Raw genomic sequence first — 22,169 nt, 5'->3', positions numbered from 1 at the left:
GCAGCTCCTGCAAGCTTGAGCACAATGATATCTCGCCACATACAGACAAGCTGGCAGTGGAGAGCAGACGGCGCGTATGACCGAGGAGGAGGTCCCGATGGCACCACTGCCATGGGCCAGCTTCGCCCCTCTGACCACCAGGGCACTTAGGACAGACGCGCAAGGCAGGTGGAGGGAGAGGTCAGCTGAAACACGCTCAGCTACGGTGAGAAGGCTCGCACAAAGCTCTGCGGCGAACATCACCGGAGTGGCCCGAAGGCTGTGGGGGGAACCGCAGACGTAGCGGTCGGTGTTTACGCAGAGAAGGAAAGGGTCAGGGCTCAGACGGTTTGTGAGGTATGCTTTTCTTTGCCTCGTCTTTGAGGAAAGAGGCTGCGTCAGCCAAGGCTGATTTCCAATTATATGGACTGCTCCACAGAGTGGCGCATACCCGTCTCGCAAGAGAGGAAGAGAAAAAAAAACAACCTTAACATTTACTTCTCTTATAGGCATACGCCCACTAATAACCAAAGACTTCCAAGGCATAGTGGGATGCAGCCAATCAGAGCATACGTTGTTAGGCCACGCCCTAGAATGGCTAAAGGAGCAAGGCGACCTCGTTCTCTCCTTCCCACTTCCTCTCCTGACAGCTCCTTCCAGGTATTGTGCCCAGAGTGTGGCCACACCAGTGCCTGACCATAATAGCCATTCTACAGGATTTATTTAAAGGTCCAATAAGACGCTTATCACTGTGGAGAAGAATGAGTTTGTTTTTAGCATCTTTATAACAGGGCTGCCATCAGGATTCTATCCGATGCCAACAGGCCATCTGTTCCTTTGCCCCCATTTCTTGTCCCTTGTTTGAGTTACTCTTAAGACCTAAACATGTTGGTCAGACCCTGCAGGGACATTTCCTTAGACCTCAAAACATCTAAGAAACTATATATTAAATCTTATGTGGTTATCGAGGTAGCATAAAGGTTTTTATTACCATTATGTTTCTTCCCTTTGGTCTTAAATATCATGATCTACAAATGAGAATAACAAGTGCAATACTCTTACATCAGGGGTGAGGAAATAAACTTTAACGATGTCACGGATTAGTGTCCCGGATCGCAGGCCAAGACGTGAGGATGTCGCCATGGGAACTGGGGCATTTAATGTAAACGTGACCTGATAAAAGCCAGTCTAGTGGGAAGCAGCTCCACGTGCAGCCAAGACTAAAGGCAGCGAGACAAACTACGAGAAAACGAGGGAGCAGCCAGAGCAACGGCAAACACAACCCAGCTACTTCACTTGTTCATACTAAAAAGACAAATCCAGACACCACTCGCTTCCGATATACCAGCATTTGGGAGTCTATTCTGCGTACGTCATTTTGCATTTTCGAAGCACAGGACATATGCGCTGGTATCTTGTCGCTCCGCATGCACGCGGACAGCCGCTGGCAGCGTTTTCCAGTGCTCCCGCTGACACCGGCAAATAGATCATCCGTGCTGTAAGCAATGCAGCAAAGGGGAAAAAGGCCATTGGAGATTCATGGGTAGCTTAGTTACTTCGCACACGCTGGGCGATAAGCCCCCCAAGGCACGCGGGATATGACAAGAGCATATGTTCCCGCGGAGGTCAAACTCATGTCAACCGCATGGAAAACCAGAGCGGTGGACCTGCACGGACAGGGCCGAACAAACGAGGATCCCCCGAACAGGGAGCGACGCGAAATGCCGCTGCCAGCATGCACCTTTAACAAGACCCACCGGGGACCACGTTCATTGGGAGGTACATCTGGGGAATTAGATGTGCTGCTAATTAACCTACCAAGGACCAATCCCATTTCACCCCTCGCCCAATTAGCCCTACCCCTATGTTTTGTACGTTCATGTCTGGGGGAAGAGTGCCTGGTTTTTGCTGGGATAAAGGGCAGGGCGAAATGTTGAGGCTACGTGGCCCTCCAAATGTCTTAATGTAATGAGAAATGTCTCCGAATGCATTGCGAATCACTAGCAAGATGGCTGCATAAGCAACCAATAAAACCCTTGCATATTTTCTCTGTTAATAAAAATATCCATTGTATTATCTTAGTTTAATGTCATTTCAATGTATCATGGTCATTTTGTTCATAACAAGCATAAACATCGTTAGTAGTATGCCGATGTCTTGGTAGCTAGCTAGCGAACCTTGCATCGTTATTGCTGGTTTGTGCATTTTGATATATTTTCATGTCACATTCCAGGTTGCTGACCTTTGCGTTGATATCGGTGCAGACTGGCAGTGTTGCCTACAGAGTACCACCAGTACCCTGGTAATGAAGCAGTGTTTTTTTAAATTTGGTGACCGATTGATGCGTGAAATTGAAGTCATGAACGACAGCTGCAGACAACCGTTAAAGGATGCCTGTAGCCCACGCAGGAGAGATCGCCACAGCTGAGGATGCCATATTGCCAAAAAAAAACCACCCCCCCCCCTCCAAAACGTATTCTGGTTTTTGAAGGTTTGTGCCATTTCGTGGGTGAATATTTCAAACCTTTTGTAACTCAGCTCCAAGGGTCAACAGGACACTTGAAAACAAGTGGTAGGGGTAAAATAAATGGAATTGGGCCCAGAGTCAGTGCTGAGGGGACCATTACACAGACTGGCTGGCAGTCTGGAAATAATACCGGAGGGAGAGGAGGGAGAGGCTATACAAATGGGAGAGCTTTTCCAAAGTTGAATATCCACAGAGGTAAATAAAGAGGTATAGGCTATATTAGTAGTCCTGTGGGTGGAATTCCAAGGGGAAACCATGGAAAATCACCAGGCCTGAGAAAACCATCTGTTACTTCTCTCTCTCTCTTTCTCTCTCTCTCTCTCTCTCTCTCTCACTCACTCACTCACTCACACACACACACACACACACACACACACACACACACACACACACACACACACACACACACACAAACCTGGTAAGCATGAGTGGAATTTGCTGTCATCACACAGTTCACACAGCATATAAATATAACGTATGTAACAAATGGCATGGAAGTTATGCTTCATCAATCTAGAATCAGTTTCCACTGATACAGCATTGATGCTGTCACAATATGAAAAAGCGTTCGTATCCTACAAAAATATTCTTGCATTATATATTCAGTAACAGCAGTCAGATGTCTCAGTAGCACCCACATGGAGTCTGCACACCAGTGTTTTTGGTGTGGCCTTTATTGGGTATTAATCCAATCACGCAAAAAATCCACGAATTTAATGAGCACAAATCATCTTAAATATGACCAGAGGCTTAGTTATGTTGCCAAAACTATGTATCCAAAATATTAACACCAAACTAAATAAAATCTAATGGGGACCAGTCAGTATTATGTATTGAGATTACATTCCAGCTGGTATGCACTCGTTTTCAATAATTATTTGTCTTTTTGAGTGGAGCTGTTCTTTGACATAAAGAATAATAACACTTCCACACAATCTCCAAACCATAAGCACTTTCACTTTTAAGGCAAAATTCCTATTATAGTAGAGGTATGAGACACACATAAGCTAAATATGTTTTTATCCTGCTAAATATCCAACAGTCCTCTCCAGCTTTAGGCGCACTTCAGTTATGAATGTATGAATAATGCACATAATGTACATATTGGCATGTGCACAGGGTGGTGAGTGTTGTGGAGCCCACAGCCTGCTCAATCTGCACCTCCTCCTCCGCCTTACTGTAGATGGCATCAGAGCAAATCTGACCTGGAGAGTCTGTGCTCATGCAGTCCCGTCCCACTTAGCCAACACGCCCACACACACACGCACACACACACACGCAGCCAGAGATGCTACATCCTGATCACACTGGGGATAGGATGGAGCGACGGATTGGAGCGTTGGCGTGGCACTGGGAGACATTTTAATGCAAAGCCTGCTTTTAAAATATTTCTCTGTAGAGTTTTCGTTAAATAATTTGCTATGAAACCCAGTGGAAAAACTTCAAAGAGTTCTCCGTTATTACAGGGCTGATAGGAAAGCAGGGTATCATACAGAAGTAAATCCCACTTAAATGCTCAGTAAACTAGGTTAGTAGCTATGTAACTTGCATACTTTGTTAAGAATGCAAGAAAAATGCATGGAGAATATGCTCAACTCTTATCTTTGCTGTTTGCTGTCAACTATTATCTTTGCTGTTCATGCCAGCACCGTTTTAAAACGTTTTTCTACGTTTCTTACTTTTGTTTTTTTCTTTTTCGGCAAGATGGTTCCATCTCCTATAAAGTCATGTTAGCCTTTCGGGAGATGCGGCTGTCTTGGCCTATGCAGAGTCAACTCCAACGTGTAAGTCCTCCTTCTTTAGGCTTCCCGAATGCAGAAGCAAACATGAAGCATTGTAGGGCTCTTAGTAATATGTTATACTGAAATACTACATTATGACCCATATTCAGGAAGCTTCTCAAAGTAGTAGCACTGAATGTGTTCATGTCAGTGAATTCTTAGTAAATGACAGAGGAATCTGATCCAAGAGCAGCAATGTCACTCTAAGAAGCTTCATGAATCTTAGAGAGAGATAAAATCACACATGATGATACGTTTATATATTATATTATTATGCGTTATTATGACACATGTTTTGCGTGATTACGGTTCTTTTTATATAGGGCTTGTTAACAGATATTGTAATATTGTCCTTCACCATACTGATATCAGACAAAGATGCAAAATTAGTTTTCTAACACAACATTTCATCATGTGTGTTGTGAAATTCTTAACCAATATCAGATGATCGTAATCTGGGCAGTTGTCACAGCGTATACATGATCTGACAAGTTTAATTAATTTTGGAAAAAATAACACTCAAAAATTACAGTCAGTCTATAATCATATCAAGCAATCACCACAGTGTCTGTCAAAATATATTGTAACTGAAATAGGTAGGCATTTGATCGCAACATCTTAAACCTCTCATGCAGCTTCATATTTTACACAGTATAAATTGTTTTTATGTGTCCCTTTACATACAAAAGCCATCTAAAGCCATATATGCTTGTATTCAACACTTGCAATTATTATGGTAATAAGCACCCTTTATGTTAAGGGGCTGTTATAATTGTAGTAACGTATGTACCCATTAGCTTTGTACCACGCTGAATTTTTAAGTATTTTTTACGGAGAGCTCTTGTGTGATGGATCTAACAGTACTACCCTGCTGGCTTAAACATTAGCACAAGACAGCAGGCTGGAAAAACATTACCCTGACGGTTGTGTTTCTCGGACGTGTGCAGCAAGGCTAAAGGCACTTCATTTGGAGTTCAGAAACAAGATTCTGGAAGCATCCATCTAGCTGCGATGGTGCCTGACACCAGACTGGCCCCTAAACCCCACAGCTTTGGCCCCAGCTGTCATTCAGAACCGGATTCCCCAACTCCGGCTGCGAATGAGGGATTCACGAGAATGACAGTTAAAACCTTCTTTGAACTGCTTCCAGGTTTCACTGCATCAGGAACTCATTACTGCTGTTTTTTTTAATGCTGTTTAGGCCGCAAATCAGTATTGTTTAACTTGTCTTTTCACCTTTTCAGGAACACAGGCTGTAATTATCAATACCATGTAGGCGGCAGGCGGCAGAGGAACTGAATATTACTTTTAAAAATGAGGAGCACGGTTACCAGGCAACCAAATCAGACATTCCTATGTCCATAACAGCCTGAGATAAAGGTTTAGACAAATGTGATTCACGATGGTATAATTACACTTTGGAAACAGCCAAGGGGTTGCATGCACCGAGCATCTCCAAGGGATGCTGCTGTAGCAGGGGAAGACTCCCGTTAATGGAGACACGCCCGATGCTTTCAGGGAACATGAGACACTGCGTAAATAACAACCACCTGAAAGATGAAAGTGAGAGTTTTGTCCCAGGTAGAGAGTACTAGTCATCACCCAAAGGATCCAGTCTGAAGAAGGGGTTACAGAAAACTGGCACTGAATTCTGGTCTTTGTAGTAATTAGGTTTACTCATATTCTCATATGTTTGACATATGGGTGAACATGCAGATATATGATGACAGCATGGGTATCTCATGGGATCCTTCATACTGTGTGATCACGACCCTATAACTCTATACGCAAAAAGGTTGCCATATATTTTACAGTCAGTGGTTGTAAAGCACCGCTGTTAGCAGCCCTATTGGGGTCTAATGTTAGTCACTCTGAAGTCTGTGTTTTGTACCTCGGTATGTTATTTCATGAGTGACACATGAGTCTAAGACAGGATGGGTCTGTTCTTTATTAAGTATTGGTATTCATATGTTGAATGTTGAGCGATTCCATTACTGTTTCCAGTTCGTAGCCCTCTCCTTATTCCTGATCTTCTTGATCAAAGGTTAAATGGAACTTTGAGCTTGCTGACATGCTGGTGACAGCACACATTTTTAAAAACTGACATGCTGTACCCAAACTGCATTTAGTAAAAGGGACAAATGACTGCTTTAATCCTCACCTGCCTTCAGTAGCAGTCACAGATCATTCTCATGCCAGTTCTGCATATTCCCACTGATCTCCAAATACAAACCGCTGCTTGATTTAGGCCGCACCCGCCGCACGGCCTTTAACGTGGCCTTAGGATTAAGGAGTCTTAAGGGAAAGAGAGCCAGAGTCCACTGTGGATCCTGGTCAACCGCTACACTATCCTGTGGTCAGGGAGAGCGGAGCACTTACTGGCGCCCTTTGCCATCTTGGGCCTCACGAGCGCTATAGTCGGCTCTGCTGGGAGCGGTCCCAAGCCACGGCCGGTTCAGAGGTCCAGACACGAGGCTTGAAACGGGCAGGTCTGCCCGGTAGTCCCAGCAGGCAGCGGGTGTCTCTGCTAGGGTTCACGGTGCTGGCCTACTGATTGATATGACCTAACTGGAGCTGGTGGTATGGATCTATCTGTCCCCCCCACCCCCACACACACGGCAGGGGCGGTAGCATGACAACGGTTAAAGACTCCCGACATCTAAATGATCACAACTGTAGTATGTGATTACTTCATAATGTGGTTGGCTGTGGTCAGTGTTCCATAGTTTAGACTATAGTGTAGATACCAGTGCTGAGCCGCTGCCTCTGTGTTTCTGGGCACATGACCCCCCCTACCCCCAATGTCCAGCAATCCTGCAATAGCAGGCCTCCACCTGGCCTCCACGCCTCCACTCACACCGCTGATCCCGGTGCACAAGTGTTAGCTGTGTCTCTGCAGGCCTGTGCTCGGCAAGATGTTGTGAGGGGATACCAGAAGGCGCTCCAGCCCGAGCCAGTCCTGGGAACAGGAGGAGGCAGAGGACGAAACGGGAAGAGCTCTCCTGCAGACGCTTGCTCCGGGCTCGGAACCGGAACCTGTGTGGGAGAAGCTGCTTCCACGGACCCCGATGCCGTGCAGAACAATTTTGCGTTCCTTCACAAAGCCAAGGATCCGGGAGGGAGGCTGAGAGAGTGTGTGTGCATCACAGCAGATGGGAGGGGAGTGGGAGGTATTCCTAGTGGAAGTGCTGGAAGATTCCGTAGCTAGGGCTTGTATATTCTTTGCCTCACTCTGTAATGCTGGAACAATCACAGCACGATGCTGTTTATTTGAAAAATGAATTACTGTAATCCGTATCAGTGATAGGTTATTCATTTTTTTTAAATTGGAAACAGGAGCTTCTTTTCCCAATTGTTCTTAAATGCTCAAATTGCTCAAGCCATAGGCGATAGACCAAATCAATCTCATGGCAGTATCAATGAACTAGCCACCATTAAAAAGGCTGTGATTTTACCAGCAAACTTTTAGTGTCATCAAAGTTTCACACACGATGTACAAATCCATCACAGTAGTAAGAGCACTGGAATGTCATGAAGTTTGGAACCGTGCTCACAAGACATGATAGTGATGCATTTCTTTAAACTTTAAATTCCTTATGGTGAACAGGAGCATTTTATAGCAATTTCAAATGGACAATGCTAGAAGGCTGTTGCAATATTCTGTCCCCTCGTGACTAACAAGTTTGGAAGGGGGTCTTCCCTTTGCATCCCTTCTGCATCAGTCAACGATCATTTAGGCAACAGAACTATTAGCAATATATATTTTTTGAGAAACCCATGGGTGCTGAATAACACCAGAAAACCACTGAGGAACAAAGACATTGAAGTAACACGATCAGCAAATGCTCCAGTTTCTGGAATATTCCGAAGCTGATCGGCTGGACTCCGACACGAGCCGCCCTTGCAAGCAAGTGATGACCCAGTGGTGCGTTACACTTGCTGGTGTCCTATATTGAGCTGAGCTGCATGTCATCTCCGGGTGGATCCACTGCGGGGACTGACTGCACCGTATCGGTAATGACTCGCGGAGGAGCCTCCCCCGGCGTGCATGGAAGGTGCCAAGCTGCTGACACAGTGCACCTGCAAAGCCTCTCCCCACCTCCCCCTCCTCCCCACCGCCACAGCCGGCAGAGCGTGGGAGGCTAGGAGACGAGATGGAGGAAGAGGAGAAGAGAGGAGGTGCTTCTCGCAATGGCGTCGCCCATCTAGTAAAAATAAATAAATAAATAACAGCACAAAACTGGGCCACTGCAGAGAGAGAGGTGGAGTAACGTGTGAAAAAAAAGACCCTAGACCCGTGACTTATATCAAATATAGCTGTATGATACTGTTACTGAGCCTGGCTCGCCGCTGTCTCACTGTTCAAGGTGGGGCAGATATACGGTACACAGGGACTATTTTGGTTATTGTATGTAAAAAACCTGCTGCTCACATTTCATTTGTGCTGCCAAAAAATGTTATAGGATGTCCAGGCCACAGATAATAGTCTAGACATTACTATTATTTTAATCAAATAGCATGCTAGGACCTAAAAATATAGTCATACTGGATCTCACAATAATCTGCTGAGAATAATCCCTTAGGTTTGAAACCCAAGATGAGGGGCAATTCTAGTCTCCAAAGACCTACATGGTCCACCACGGTTCCCAACACTGACCTTGGGGCATGGCTTATCCACATGTGATGACAGAAATCTCTGACCTGTCGCAAAACAATCCAATCTGAAACCAAGCGCAGAAAATGCAGCGAGAGAGTACAAGAAAACAGAATTTCAGACTAAGGCACTGATTAAAAAAGGATAATTATGTTAAAAATGTCAACTTCAAATGGACATCAAATGTTTGATTTTTTTTCTGATGCTAATCAAAAATCAAACGTTTGATTTTTTCTTGTGACGCTAAGCACATAGCAGCGATATGGGCCCCTACGTAATCATGACTGTGCACCATGACTTACATAATAACTTATGTAAAGAACACCATTGATTACTAGAAACTCATTTTGTACCTACAACAGTCATGGTTCATTAGGTAAGCTGTGAGTGTCCACCGGGCTGTCCTAGCCAGTGACTGAAGGGTTTCGTGGGCTGAATAAGAAATAATTCCCTCGGAGTGTGTGGGGAGGCCCTGTTGGGTGAGTATGTCTTTTAGACAGACTCATTTATCAACACACACACACACACACACACTCACATCCTATAATGTATTTGCTTTTCTTTGTGCTGCTGCCAAACAAGACAGTGCCTCCCTTCCTGTAGGAAAGATCAGATGAGGTTCCTCCCCACCACTCATAGAAACACTGCCCCAAGAGCAGCAGTGGGATCAAGGCCTGCAACGACGGGTCCGATGAGGTCGCAGGGAGCCCGGGCAAAGAACACACACTGCCCCTCTCTCTCTGTCTGTCTGTCTGTCTCTCTCTCTCTCTCTCTCTCTCACATACACACACACACACACACACACAACACACACTGCAGGAGACGGTAATTTTCTTCACAGTAGGAGAAGGGTTCAGTGCAATGGAGATTATAAGAAATCAAAGACTGTGTGTGTATGTGTATGTGTGTGTGTGTGTGTGTGTGTGTGTGTGTGTGTGTGTGTGTGTGTGTGTGTGTGTGTGTGTGTGTGCGTGCGCTCATATGCAACACTAGGAAATGGGAAACATCGAAAGCATAACTATAAATATTTTTCCAGCTCTTGGTCGTTGCTGTTTGGTTTATATCTTAAAATCGAATGAATAATTTCAATTACTCCAACAGTTAGCCTGCTTGGACTCTCTCGTGTAATCATGCTGAGTGTGTGTATGCTATGGAGTAGCAGCTAGATCTGCCGCTCCTTAACCCAGTAGGGCTGCATCCTCAGGACCCCCCCCAGGACCTCTGACCAGGACACAGTCATAGTACCGTTCATCACCCACACATCACCCCTCCCATTCTGGCAGAGTGCCCCTCCCATTCTGGCAGTGGTATCTCAGTGGTTAAGGTACTTGAGTAGTAATCGGAAGGTTGCTGGTTCAAGCCCCACCACTGCCAAGTTGCCACTGTTGGGCCCCTGAGCAAGACCCTTTACCCTCAGTTGCTCAAGTTGTACACAGTCATAATTGTAAGTCATAATTGCTTTGGATAAAAATGTCAGCTAAATGCTATAAATGTAAGTTCTGAATGGTATCTTATCCTAATGGCTCAGGATAAAACACGACACAGTTGCTAATTGATAACAGCGGTTGGTGTGATGCCCACTCCATCGGTGGTGCTCCAGTTCTGGAGAAATCCGGTAAGGTGTCATTCTGGGGTCTCATGAAGTGACAAGTTGTGTATTAGTGGCATGCAGTTAAAGGACACTGTGACCACACACACATGCGCGCAGCCACACATTCCCACGCTAATCACACACAGACTAGCATGGCCTCTCTGGCCTCAGTGCAGTTATTAATGAGGGTCGTGAGTGCGGTGTTTAGGGAGCAGGATGTTGGTCATTACTGTGGGGCTGTGGACAGAGTGTCTCAGCTACCACTGCTCCCTGGACACAGAGGAGAGACAGAGGGGGAGAATACTAATGCATGCATACAAGCTGAAAAGACACACACACACACACACACACACACACACACACACACAGACACCGAGTAATTCCCTGAGGAAGGCTGGAGTTGGGTCAGAGGAACCAGGGTTGCCATGTTCCCAGAAGCCCACTGATGCCAGCCAGAGGCAGAGAGAGGGAGAGGGAGAGAGAGAAGGAGAGAGAGCATGGGAGAGAGAGCAAAAGAGAGAGAGAATGAGAGATCGAGGGCTGAAAAGAGCAAGAGAGAGAGAAAGAGAGAACATGCTACCATTTGACGACTCCATACATGCGCCAGGGTCTTCAAAGTGACCCACAATGCTGTGTGGCATAATCTCCCAGCATGACACGCATCCAAGGCAGGGCACACCTGGCCACCACACACACCTCCTGTATAGCGAGCTCATTTGACTCCACAAGGGCTGGGGTGGGGGGGCAAATATTGCGTTCTCTGGAGGGAAACTACAGACCACTACATTTGCAGTGCTGCTTTATCAGGGCAACTGCGATACACGGCACGACCCAAAATTCCAGCTTACAGTACCATTATTAGAACTTCTAAAAATACCACACGGTTAATGATTGGAGCTGACTTTTCACTTTGTAATATTTCTATCCGAGACTTATGAAATTGTAATGTTTAATACAGTGACGCCTCACAGATATTTATGGCAACCAGCTCCTGCAACCAGCTCCTCCTTTTCCTGAGATTGCTGCGTGATGAAAACATTGCGCCTGTTCCATTTCCCTCTCACGTCGCATCCTCTGCATCCGTCTGCATCAAATCGAACATAGCCGACGCCGTACGCATGCGATCCTACGACGTCCCATTCGTAAGTCAGTGTATGATTTCAAGCATAGAAAAACGTTAGACTGGATGTCAAAATGAACGCGTCGTGCGGCTTTGGGTAGGGGGTGCGTGCCTTAGGGAAACCTCCGAGGGCACTGCGCCTCCACGCTGCCTCTGCAGTATTCTAAACCTCTACGCAAAACAGTGTTACCCACGGTAAAACAAACAAACAAACAAAAAAAATGTAATGAAAAGAAATAATAATTTAAGTGTTTTAATGTAAGTCTGTGACTTGCTATTATAATCCGGGATGCATTGCGCAATCAATAATCGCAGTTCCAACAGCTCCATTGAAAACATACGAATTCAGATAGAGACGGATTCCCATTCAAAGTTAAACTGCTTTCTCAAACTCGCCGATATGTAATAGCACGAAACCTCTTAGATAATATGACACTTCTTACCTGCCAACAGTTTGGTTGGCGAGCTGTCGCATTCGATTGAATTGCTTCTTCATCTTCTATTTTTCTGCGTTAACACCTCCGGCGAAAAAGACTCCGCATTTCTCTCAAAATAGAGGCCCGTATTCCGGTGCAGCACACGACAACATCCACATCGTCCCAGACCTTCTCCTTCATTGCAAACAGAGGGAAAACACAAATGATCCGAAAGACATTTCAAAGCATTTTGTTCTGCATTTGACTACTCCCCGTGAGGAGATGCTGGGTAGTTCTCCGCGATGGGCAAAGTGTCAGCATAACGTCAAGGAGCTGCTGCGTACCAGTGCAATATGGGAAAGGTAGTTTTTAGACTACGAATCCGAAAATCCGTTTTTATTACATTTATTTTTTATTTTTTATTTTTTTTTGTAATTATCCAATCAAATACCATGACTCAATTTATCTTATCTTTAGCGATCCAGTTTTTATATAGGTAGGCATTTTGTAGCGCTTTGTAGACTACTTATAACTTACTGGTGATGTACTCCTATTTTAGTCTAACTGGTACATTTTATAAATGAACTGAAGTGAAATTGAAAACCAACTCTTAACGTTAACAGTTCATCAGCCACCGACCACATCCACTTCATCGACATATAACCCAGGTCTATATTTTTGGGGGTGAGGGAGCATTCTCAACACATCTGCACTGACATGGCAGCAGCACCGTGTTGAGCCGCAACGTTTAGCAGTAAAACTGAGAAGCCCACGGAGAAACTCACCACCCATAAAAGGCGTGACCACAGACTCCCGTGGGATCCCCGAGGTGTTTCTAATAAGACTGAGCGAGCGTACGATGGAGTATTTCTTGTCTGAACTGTCGCAGGGGACCTGAGATGAACTGCTGATGTGGGTTAGAAAACTGGCAGCGGAGATAACACCGCCATCCCGTGGATATATTAATTCACACGCGTACAGATTTATTGCACTAAGGAATCGGTTACAGTCCATGACACTGAGAGTTTGGCTCATTTACACAGTTTTCGAGAGTAAATGATTCCGTTAGTCTACTTCAGCACACAGTGCCTCAGTCGGGAAGCAGCTACTGTGGCCTGCAGAAAACCCAACGAATCAAAAAAACAAAACATTTTGTATCACAAATAGTACCATTTATTTATTTATTAGAAAACCTTTTCACACTAAAATTAAAAGTGTATTAAAAAGCTTGGCCCTTAAAACCACATAAAGTTAAACATAAGGAACTGAAACACTATATAAATTAAAATCTGAACATATTCAACCACTAGAATAATCTAGAGATTTCAAAAAGACATCAAACAAAGCGCCCCTGCTTGAGCGCTAATAGCACCCCACTGTGGAGAAACGTCCGTCTGTTAAGTGTGAGCGTAGGTGGGGGGAAATAAAAACACTTTCTGTTTTTGTGCTTTGGCCAGGGCTTAAAACCTCATATTTTTGGCAGTAACCTCTCTAAGGTTGCACGAGGATGTGTTATTCATTGAGTCTACAGCGCGCTACTGATAGTCGCTCTCAACAAGGGCGTCTGCCAAATGCTATAAATGTACATGTAAATGTAGGTGGATGACAAGCCAAGTCCATTAGGGGCTGCGTACCGAAAACCGGAGCCATGTTGCATTAAATAAGGCTCTCCATGAGATGGCGCTGTCGCGTAAAGTACAGCAATTCTTGCGCGTCGCGTTGCGAATGCGTTAATTAAGGAGCGGGCCAATGAATCAATTAAGTAGTAAAATGTCTCCAGTGGAATAAAAAAGACGATGTAATGTCAAATAAATAAACGCTTAAGTGAAACAAAGTGATTTCCAAAAGAGTGAGATGTACTTGGAGACAATACAAAGTGCATTTCAGAAATATTAGATTTATAGTAAAATATCTAGAATCAAAAATCCACTTTTGAAAGGTGGATGTTATCGGTGAGTAATTACTTTCTTGATTTTTGCCACATTGTAACCTTGACATAAGAAAATGTATCAGATGGACTCAGACAGAAAGTTGTGAAAAACTAATGACCAAAAACAAAAATGAAAGAAAAGATTAGCATAGAAGGACAGATTCTGTCATAAATGTTATTTTTGACCAGTTTGCTACCTAAAAATATGCGAAGTGTGAATAGCCAAGAGGAGGTGGTGTAGAAATGTGAAAGCTCTCGTGTGAAAGCTGTAAGACAGAACCATATGGCGCAATTCTGATTGAGTTACAGGAGCTAATAATGTTGCTAATTACACATCTGAGCAGACTGGTGAGCAATGCAAACAAACAAACACACCTACAGACAGGAAAGTCCACCCAGACCAACACACAAACCTTAAAACGAACACACACCCAGACCAACACACAAACCTTAATATGAACACACACCCAGACCAACAGACAAACCTTAACATGAACACACACCCAGACCAACACACAAACCTTAATATGAACACACACCCAGACCAACAGACAAACCTTAACATGAACACACACCCAGACCAACAGACAAACCTTAACATGAACACACACCCAGACCAACACACAAACCTTAACATGAACACACACCTAGACCAACAATCAAACCTTAATATGAACACACACCCAGACCAACACACAAACCTTAACATGAACACACCCAGATCAACACACAAACCATAAAATGAACACACACCCAGACCAACACACAAACCTTAACAGAAACACACACCCAGACCAACACACAAACCTTAGCACAAACACACACCTAGAACAACAATCAAACCTTAATATGAACACACACCCAGACCAACACACAAACCTTAACATGAACACACACCTAGACCAACACTCAAACCTTAACACGAACACACACCCAGCCCAACACACAAACCTTAACATGAACACACCCAGATCAACACACAAACCATAAAATGAACACACACCCGGACCAACAGACAAACCTTAACACGAACACACACCCAGACGAACACACAAACCTTAACACAGATACACACCCAGACCAACACACAAACCATAAAATGAACACACACCCAGACCAACACACAAACCTTAACATGAACACACACCCAGATCAACACACAAACACACAACACACAAACCTCAAATCTCCTTTGATGTCCTGCCATTTATGTCTGGACTAAATAGAGTGTCCCCTCTCCCTTGGACAGCCGCAACAGCCATTTCAGGAGGTACAGTTACAAAGACAATACCACGTAAAAGCGGACCGCTGCTTTGTAAGATCACCTCCACACAGGCAATGCTGGCCCTGGCTTGCTGGTGTGTAGTCCGTCAGGTTGTAATGGGTCGACAGGTGGGCAGTGCTCCGTGGCCTCAGGGCTCAATGGCCCGCTTGAGTATCTGATACTGAAAAACGGCTCTGCTCTGCTCCCGTCACGCGGACCTCATTAATCTAGGCTCCTGGAAACAGATAGGAGATTGCTGGGGCCTTGATGTAGCCCCTCTGACCTGGCTCCTCTGCCATTTGTTTTCATTAGCTTGGACACGCACGTTATGCTCACAGCAGCCTAGCTCTTCTGCAGCCGTGTGCCTTAAAGTTCTGTGCGGGACCCCTTCGCCTTTAACCTGCAACCTGGGAGCCTCTCCAGACGCCTCTAAATCAACACAAACAGAAGCCTTGACATCTGTGCTCGGGCAAGAGACCCCTGCTGCTGAAACTTCTGGAGAAAGCCTCTCCGTCATCTTCTCCGGGTTGGAAGAAGGGGAAAGTTTGCGAGGAGCAGAGGAGTGAAAGGGCATGGCGTGTATTGTAGCTCCTCTACTATCAATGGGAATACCGAGTGTGCCAGTTTGGCAGTGCAAACAAAGCGCTATTAATAATTTACCCTTATGATGCTGGTCACTCTTTACTGACACAAGCAAACAGCACTAGACTAAACCCCAGTCCATGGACGTCCCAGCTATGGCCACTGTTTTATGTTACCGGTCAACATCTTCATTTGATTGGCTGTGCTCTTTCCTTACATCTAGCACCCTTTCACTGGGCCTAATGGTTTCCATGAAGGTCATGACCCCTGTAATCTCTGACCTCTGCAGCCACTAATATCTGAGCTGGACATTGGCAGTGACCTGCCCTGACAGGCCTACAAGACAAGCTTTCTTTTCCAAGCCTCTTTCATCTGAACAGTGTGCTTCCAAAACCTCAAAAAATTCATCCTTCATCAGTTGGTGAATATATATTTAGTTTAGTTTTTTGTTGAAAAGCCGTATCAAAATCTGACCTTTTATACTGATTTGCTATATTTGAGCAATGCAAGTGATGAACTGGCATATGTACTGAGCATATCTTCTGACTGTATACAATTATGTGCAAAATAATAGCAGTCTAACATCACTAATGTATTTAATTACTGATTTTGGCAGAAAAGATATTACAACATGGGAAATATTCATGAACAGGTGTAGCCGAGTAATGGGCAACCGATAGAATCAACAGTCATGACATGCACGCTGCTAATTGGGTGTAACTGACTCATTTAATGAAAGGGGCGTGTTCAAATTAATAGCAGTGTGGAGTTCGATTAATGAGGTCACTCATTCTATGAAGAAACGGGTGTCAATTATGACCCTTATTTAAAGAAGGAGGGCAGCAAATGTTGTACCTGCTGGTTTTAGCCTTTGCTCAGTGAGTAAAATGGGTCATTCCAGACATTGTTCTGAAGAAGAAAGAACTTTGATCAAGAAGTTGATTATAGAAGGGAAAACATATAAAGAAGTGCAGAAAATAATTGGCTGCTCAGCTAAAATGATCTCAAATGCTTTAAAATGGCAAACAAAACTCGAAACACGTGGTAGGAAAAGAAGTACTACCATCCGCGTAGATCATAGAATAACAATGGCAAAGAAGCTTCCAATGATCAGCTCCTGGGAAATCAAAGAAGATCTTCAGTTACCTGTGAGTACTGCAACAATCAGAAGATGCCTACGTGAAACCAAACTATTTGCAAGAAACCCTCGTAAAGTACCATTGCTGAAAAAAAGACGTGTTGAAAAGGTTACAGTTTGCCAAAAAACACACTGACTGGCCTAAAGAGAAGTGGCCAACATTCTATGGACAGATGAGAGCAAGATTGTTCTTACTGGGTCTAAAGGCCAGTTTGTGAGACGACCCATAAACACTGAATTCAAGTCACGGTACACTGTGAAGACTGTAAAACATGGAGGTGCAAGCATAATGGTTTCTCATACTTTGGAGTCAGACCCATTTATCGCATACCAGACACCATGGACCAGTTTGAATATATCCCAATACTGGAAGAGGTCATATTGCCTTATGCTGAAGAAGAAATCCCCTTGAAATGGGTGTTTCAGCACGACAACGAGCCCATACACAACAGCCAGCGGACAACATCCTGGTTCCAGACCAACAAGACTGATGTTATGAAGTGGCCAGCCCAATCCCCAGACTTCAATCCGATTGAGAATTTGTGGTGTGACATCAAAAATGCTGTTTTTGATGCAAAACCCAAGAATGCAGAAGAACTGTGGAATGTAGTCCAGTCAGCTTGGGCTGGAATATCTGTTAGCAGGTGTCAGTTGACTCCATGCCACACAGATGTAAAACAGTTATCAGAAATAAAGGTTATACCACTTAGTTCAGTGATCAACAGCTAAATCTGTAAACAACTTTCAGTTTATACTGTAAATATTTGAGTTTGTAATGAAAATGAAGACGCTGCTATTTTTTGAACAGCTCATTATTCCTTTTTCTTCATTTTTAGTTTAAAAATTGATATTTTGTTCATGTTTTCATTTGGAATTGAATGTGCAGTGCTCCGAGTGCCTTTGTGTATATGGAAATAGATGCTATTATGAGGACTGAGCTTTTATATATATATATATTGTGTGTGTGTGTATATAGACACACACAGACACACACACACACACACACACACACGCAAGCATCAAGGGTCAGTAATATTGGCTTCCAGTTAAATACATCAACAACTGCCTCATGGACCCTGTTCTATGGCCCTCTAAATAAGAGGCCAAGGGCACTCTTTCCACCACAGGCTGCATGGATTAAAAGCTTCTTCGAGCCTGCATCTTAGGGACGTGGGGTCATCCTACTTGTTGTGTCTTTAAAGCAGCGCCAGGTCCATAATAATCCCTCACACTGCACTTAATGAAAACGTTGAGCTGTCTGAGGGACACGCTGCAAGCCTTAACTGGAAGGCTTGTTTCTACAGGGATCCAATGGCAGAAAATGATGACTATCTCAACACCTTGGGGAGCCTTATGACTAGCCTAGAGATGGACTTAAGAGTAGCTCTGTGAGGAGTGCAACCGTCTCATTACAGCCCTGGGTGTGACCCCCGCACACATTCAGCATTGGCTCTCTCTCCTCAGAGCAGAAAACACACACGGTGTACACGTTACACAAACATATCACTCTCTCTCACACACACATGAAATTAAAAGAACCCAAAGACCCCACTTCACAGCATCTTTATACTGAATTTTAAGCATTTTAAACTGTCTATTATTTTATCACAAAGAAACTGTAAAACCTGACCTCAGTCAATCTTCATAACTACACACAGATGTCTGGGATTAATCTGTTTGTCTTAAGGTACTGTTCATTAGAGTGGCATTCCATGACAGTTGATCGACGCTATGATATGCAAATGCGGTCACACAATCCTCCGCATAATGTTAATAGCGTGATCGCGGTCTCTGCATGCGACTGATCCGTCTCCCAAAGGAACACATTAATGCTCACTTCTTTGCATGCTTCAGAGATTAGTCCTGACACCTATGTCATCCCAAGCCACTTTAAAAGCTTCTTCAGTAGTGAAGAACTGTCACGCAGGAAGGGGGAGAGACAGCGCGTGTCCCGGGGCTGCGGCCCACCCGCACTGCACAGCACCCACCAGCCGTGTGCCACACACACACACACACACACACACACACACACACACACACACACACACACACACACACACACACACACACACACACACACACACACACACACCCAGCCGATGATGTGTATACAGGGAGTGGCAGCTGGCGTGTGTGAATGTGTACATTTTTGTGGTACACATGTTGGCACAAAGACCTGACTGACCTGACCTAACTTCTTTTTTGCATTTCTATAGTCCCATTAGACTGAAGCCATTCACTATACTACATAAAATATTACAGGATTACAGTAAGAGCATAGAAGAGTGGGGTTTTGATGGGGCACGCCCATACTGGGTATAATAAACTTCTGATCTGATCCAGCTATTGCCATGCACAAACCAATATGCACTGTGAACATTAGACATGGTTTTCTTTGATAGAACATTTTTAGAGTTTATTAGTTTAGTTTAGTGCTGCATATATTTATAATCAAGGTCCTACTGTTTCGTAGCATAAACGGACTAACATGTTAACATAACGGAAAAGCAGGGTTCGGGTAAGGGGTGGGGTGGTGTCACTTCTCCTCAGACGGACCTAAATTCTTGATATGGTTGAATGACAGTGGAACTCCTTATTGGTCTCCAAGCTCCCTGCGCTGCCAGTAGTGGAATTTGCAGTTGGGCTTCTGATGTGGACGATTTCAATTCAGAGTGGTGCTAAAATGTCCAGCATAGTCTCAGCAATAATCCCAGGAAGAGCCATTGGTCTCAGGAAGAGCCTTCGGAAGAACGCCGCAGTGAGGAATTCTGAAGCTCGCCTTGCTCCCGGTGCTGTGCTTTCCAGTAAGCGAGCCCTAGGTTTTCCGCCGTGAAACCGTACTGTTGCTTACAGACACTCAACAGCTAAATTTGCCTTAAATCATGCGCTTACATGGTTGCTGTTTGTGTTCTGCTATCTCTGCTTCTTCCTGGATTTCCCCTTTCTTTCCTGTCTATGATTTTAAGGTCATTTTTGACCCTTGCTGTTGTTTGTGAGTCTTGATTTGGACAATATGCCAACTGTGGAATTAACCAACCAAACAATGTCTTTTTACTCAGGAGATGAAAGCCTCACATGCACTGAGGGCAAAGCGTAATTAGCTTTCATTCCTGCTGAAGTCCGTCTTCAGGTATGCAGGCTGATCTTTGGACTGGGCCGCATAGTGTGACCGTAATTCTCTCAACCCCTGCTTGAACTGCTTCTACAGGCCGTGGTCTGTAATTTGAGGACACTTATCAAGTGCAGCTTTTATCTGACCCGAGGGGAATGTCGGTGACAGTTCAACCAATGACAATAAGCAGACGCATGTTTCTCTTTTTTTCCATCTTTTTTCTTTTTTTGCAGGCAGCTCAGATGCACATGACATTTTCTCATTATCGTTTATGCAATTTAAGAAACCCTGATGAAAATCAAGCAGCGCCTAGAATGTCTTTGACTGCCGGCATTATCCAGCCTCTTCTCCTTCACTGTGGTTTGACAGCAGGATGGCAGCGACAGCCAGAGGTTACCCTCACATGAAAGGACGCGACGGCCCTGACTTTTAGTCAAGGTCAAGGTGCGTCACGCTGAGAGGCAAATTCCCACGTGCTGAAGCAGAGTGGAGGTTTGCTGAATGTGTCTTTAGCTTGGCAAAAGCATCCGCTCACTGACTGAGAGGTGAACTGGAAACACGTTCCTGTCTCGGTCGGCTCATGCATCCAGGGCAGTTCATCAGCAAGGCTGATACAACTCCACCTGATCTTCAGAGGTCTTAAGGACTTTGAGTAATCAGCATGATCAAACATTTGTCAAAGTCGGAGCCACAATGTGATTGCTGAGCGGTCTTTTTAACTCTTATCTGAAGCCAGACTTTGATTATCTTGAAGTTGCGATTATTTTTGAAATAATAATATTTCTGTGTAATGGCAGCAGGTGGTGAGTCATAGCTGATGCTGAACCGAAAGTGCGGTGTTCACCGAGTTCTCACATCCCTCTCCTGTGTGTCGTTCGTCTGCCTCTCCGGGTTAAGCAGGCAGCATGTGTCGTAAATGACATGCAGGCAGCATTTCAAATGTGCTGTCTTGTGAAGAGAAGCAAACCTCAACCGAACAGTGGATGCTTCCCAGACGGTTTTCAGCCGTGCGTTACCATTTGGCAGGATCTCTCCGCGGGCAAGCTGCTGGGCTCGAGCATAACCTTCATCAGCCACGGACTGAGCAACAGTACAAACCAAAAAGAACAGCTCAGAGTGAGAGCCTGCAGACATATCCATGTCAGGAGCAAAACGGCGCGTTACTAATGTGTTTGCTGCAAAGCTGTTTCAGTTCCATTTCATGTTTCTTGATTGCTCTTGAAGTTCAGTGAATGTGGGGGTTTTGTAAAGCTATTAATTGCTGACACGATTTATCAGCTCGCATTTCTAGCTATTTCACAATAGAAAATGTTGCACAAACTATAAAGCATTATTACCACATTATGTATATTGTTCTTCTGTACTGCAAGACTGCTAAAAATGGACATGACTAATGAGCATATTTAAAATGCATAATATTGTGATATAAATGAAATTATAGTTCATTGTTCTATGACGAGTGGATGATGCACTTAAATAATAAGGAGAAGTCAAACTTCATTTTTGGACTCCTGACAGAAAACCATCTGTTACAGTATTGATGCAGCAGCAACATCTCTGTCTGATGCCATTGTTTGCTTTTCCCTGACTGGGGAAAATGAGACGTTAAACAAATATGACCGAGCTGTCCAGGCACAGGCATTCTGTGCACATTCCTAAATTAAATAATGTGTTTACATGCACAACCCTAAAGGGCACAAAAACATGGACCTTGGAGATGCTGCAGAGGGTTTATGCTGCTCTTGTGAAATCAGCCCTGCCAGAGTCACTAGATTGATCACATCTGGATTGTTTCATTGCCCTTGTTGTGAGTGAAGTGTGTGTCTGTGTGTGTGTGTGTGTGTGTGTGTGTGTGTGTGTGTGTGTGTGAGAGAGAGAGAGAGAGTGTGTGTGTTTGTATGTGTGTGTGTGTGTGTGAGAGAGAGTGTGTGTGTTTGTATGTGTGTGTGTGTGTGTGTGTGTGAGAGTGTGTGTGTTTGTATGTGTGTGTGTGTGTGTGTGTGTGTGTGTGAGAGAGAGAGAGAGTGTGTGTGTTTGTGTGTGTGTGTGTGTGTGTGTGTGAGAGAGAGTGTGTG

The 22,169-nt window shown here is 44.5% G+C and overlaps 1 protein-coding gene across 8 annotated transcripts in view; it reads right to left on the bottom strand.

The window, feature by feature from the left end:
• arhgap44a (Rho GTPase activating protein 44a) overlaps nt 1-12,429 on the bottom strand; it is a 29,321-nt gene extending 16,892 nt beyond the window's left edge. For 3 of the 8 annotated variants that reach the window (XM_035524651.2, XM_035524659.2, XM_081711347.1), the window contains exon 1: nt 12,096-12,427. In XM_035524651.2, coding sequence (XP_035380544.1) covers nt 12,096-12,148 — 53 coding nt within the window. In that variant the 5' untranslated portion in view covers nt 12,149-12,427. Of the gene's footprint in view, nt 1-12,095 lie in introns of all 8 variants that reach the window. The other 5 variants (XM_035524641.2, XM_081711346.1, XM_035524643.2 and 2 more) reach the window with 3 other exon arrangements.
• Between the last annotated feature and the right edge of the window lie 9,740 nt (nt 12,430-22,169).

Source organism: Electrophorus electricus, chromosome 3 (assembly GCF_041902795.1).
Source record: "Electrophorus electricus isolate QZ-2024a chromosome 3, ASM4190279v1, whole genome shotgun sequence".
Classification (NCBI taxonomy): Eukaryota; Metazoa; Chordata; class Actinopteri; order Gymnotiformes; family Gymnotidae; genus Electrophorus; species Electrophorus electricus.
The sequence above is the reverse complement of the archived record's forward strand: the minus strand, read 5'-3'. Positions and strand labels throughout refer to the sequence as shown.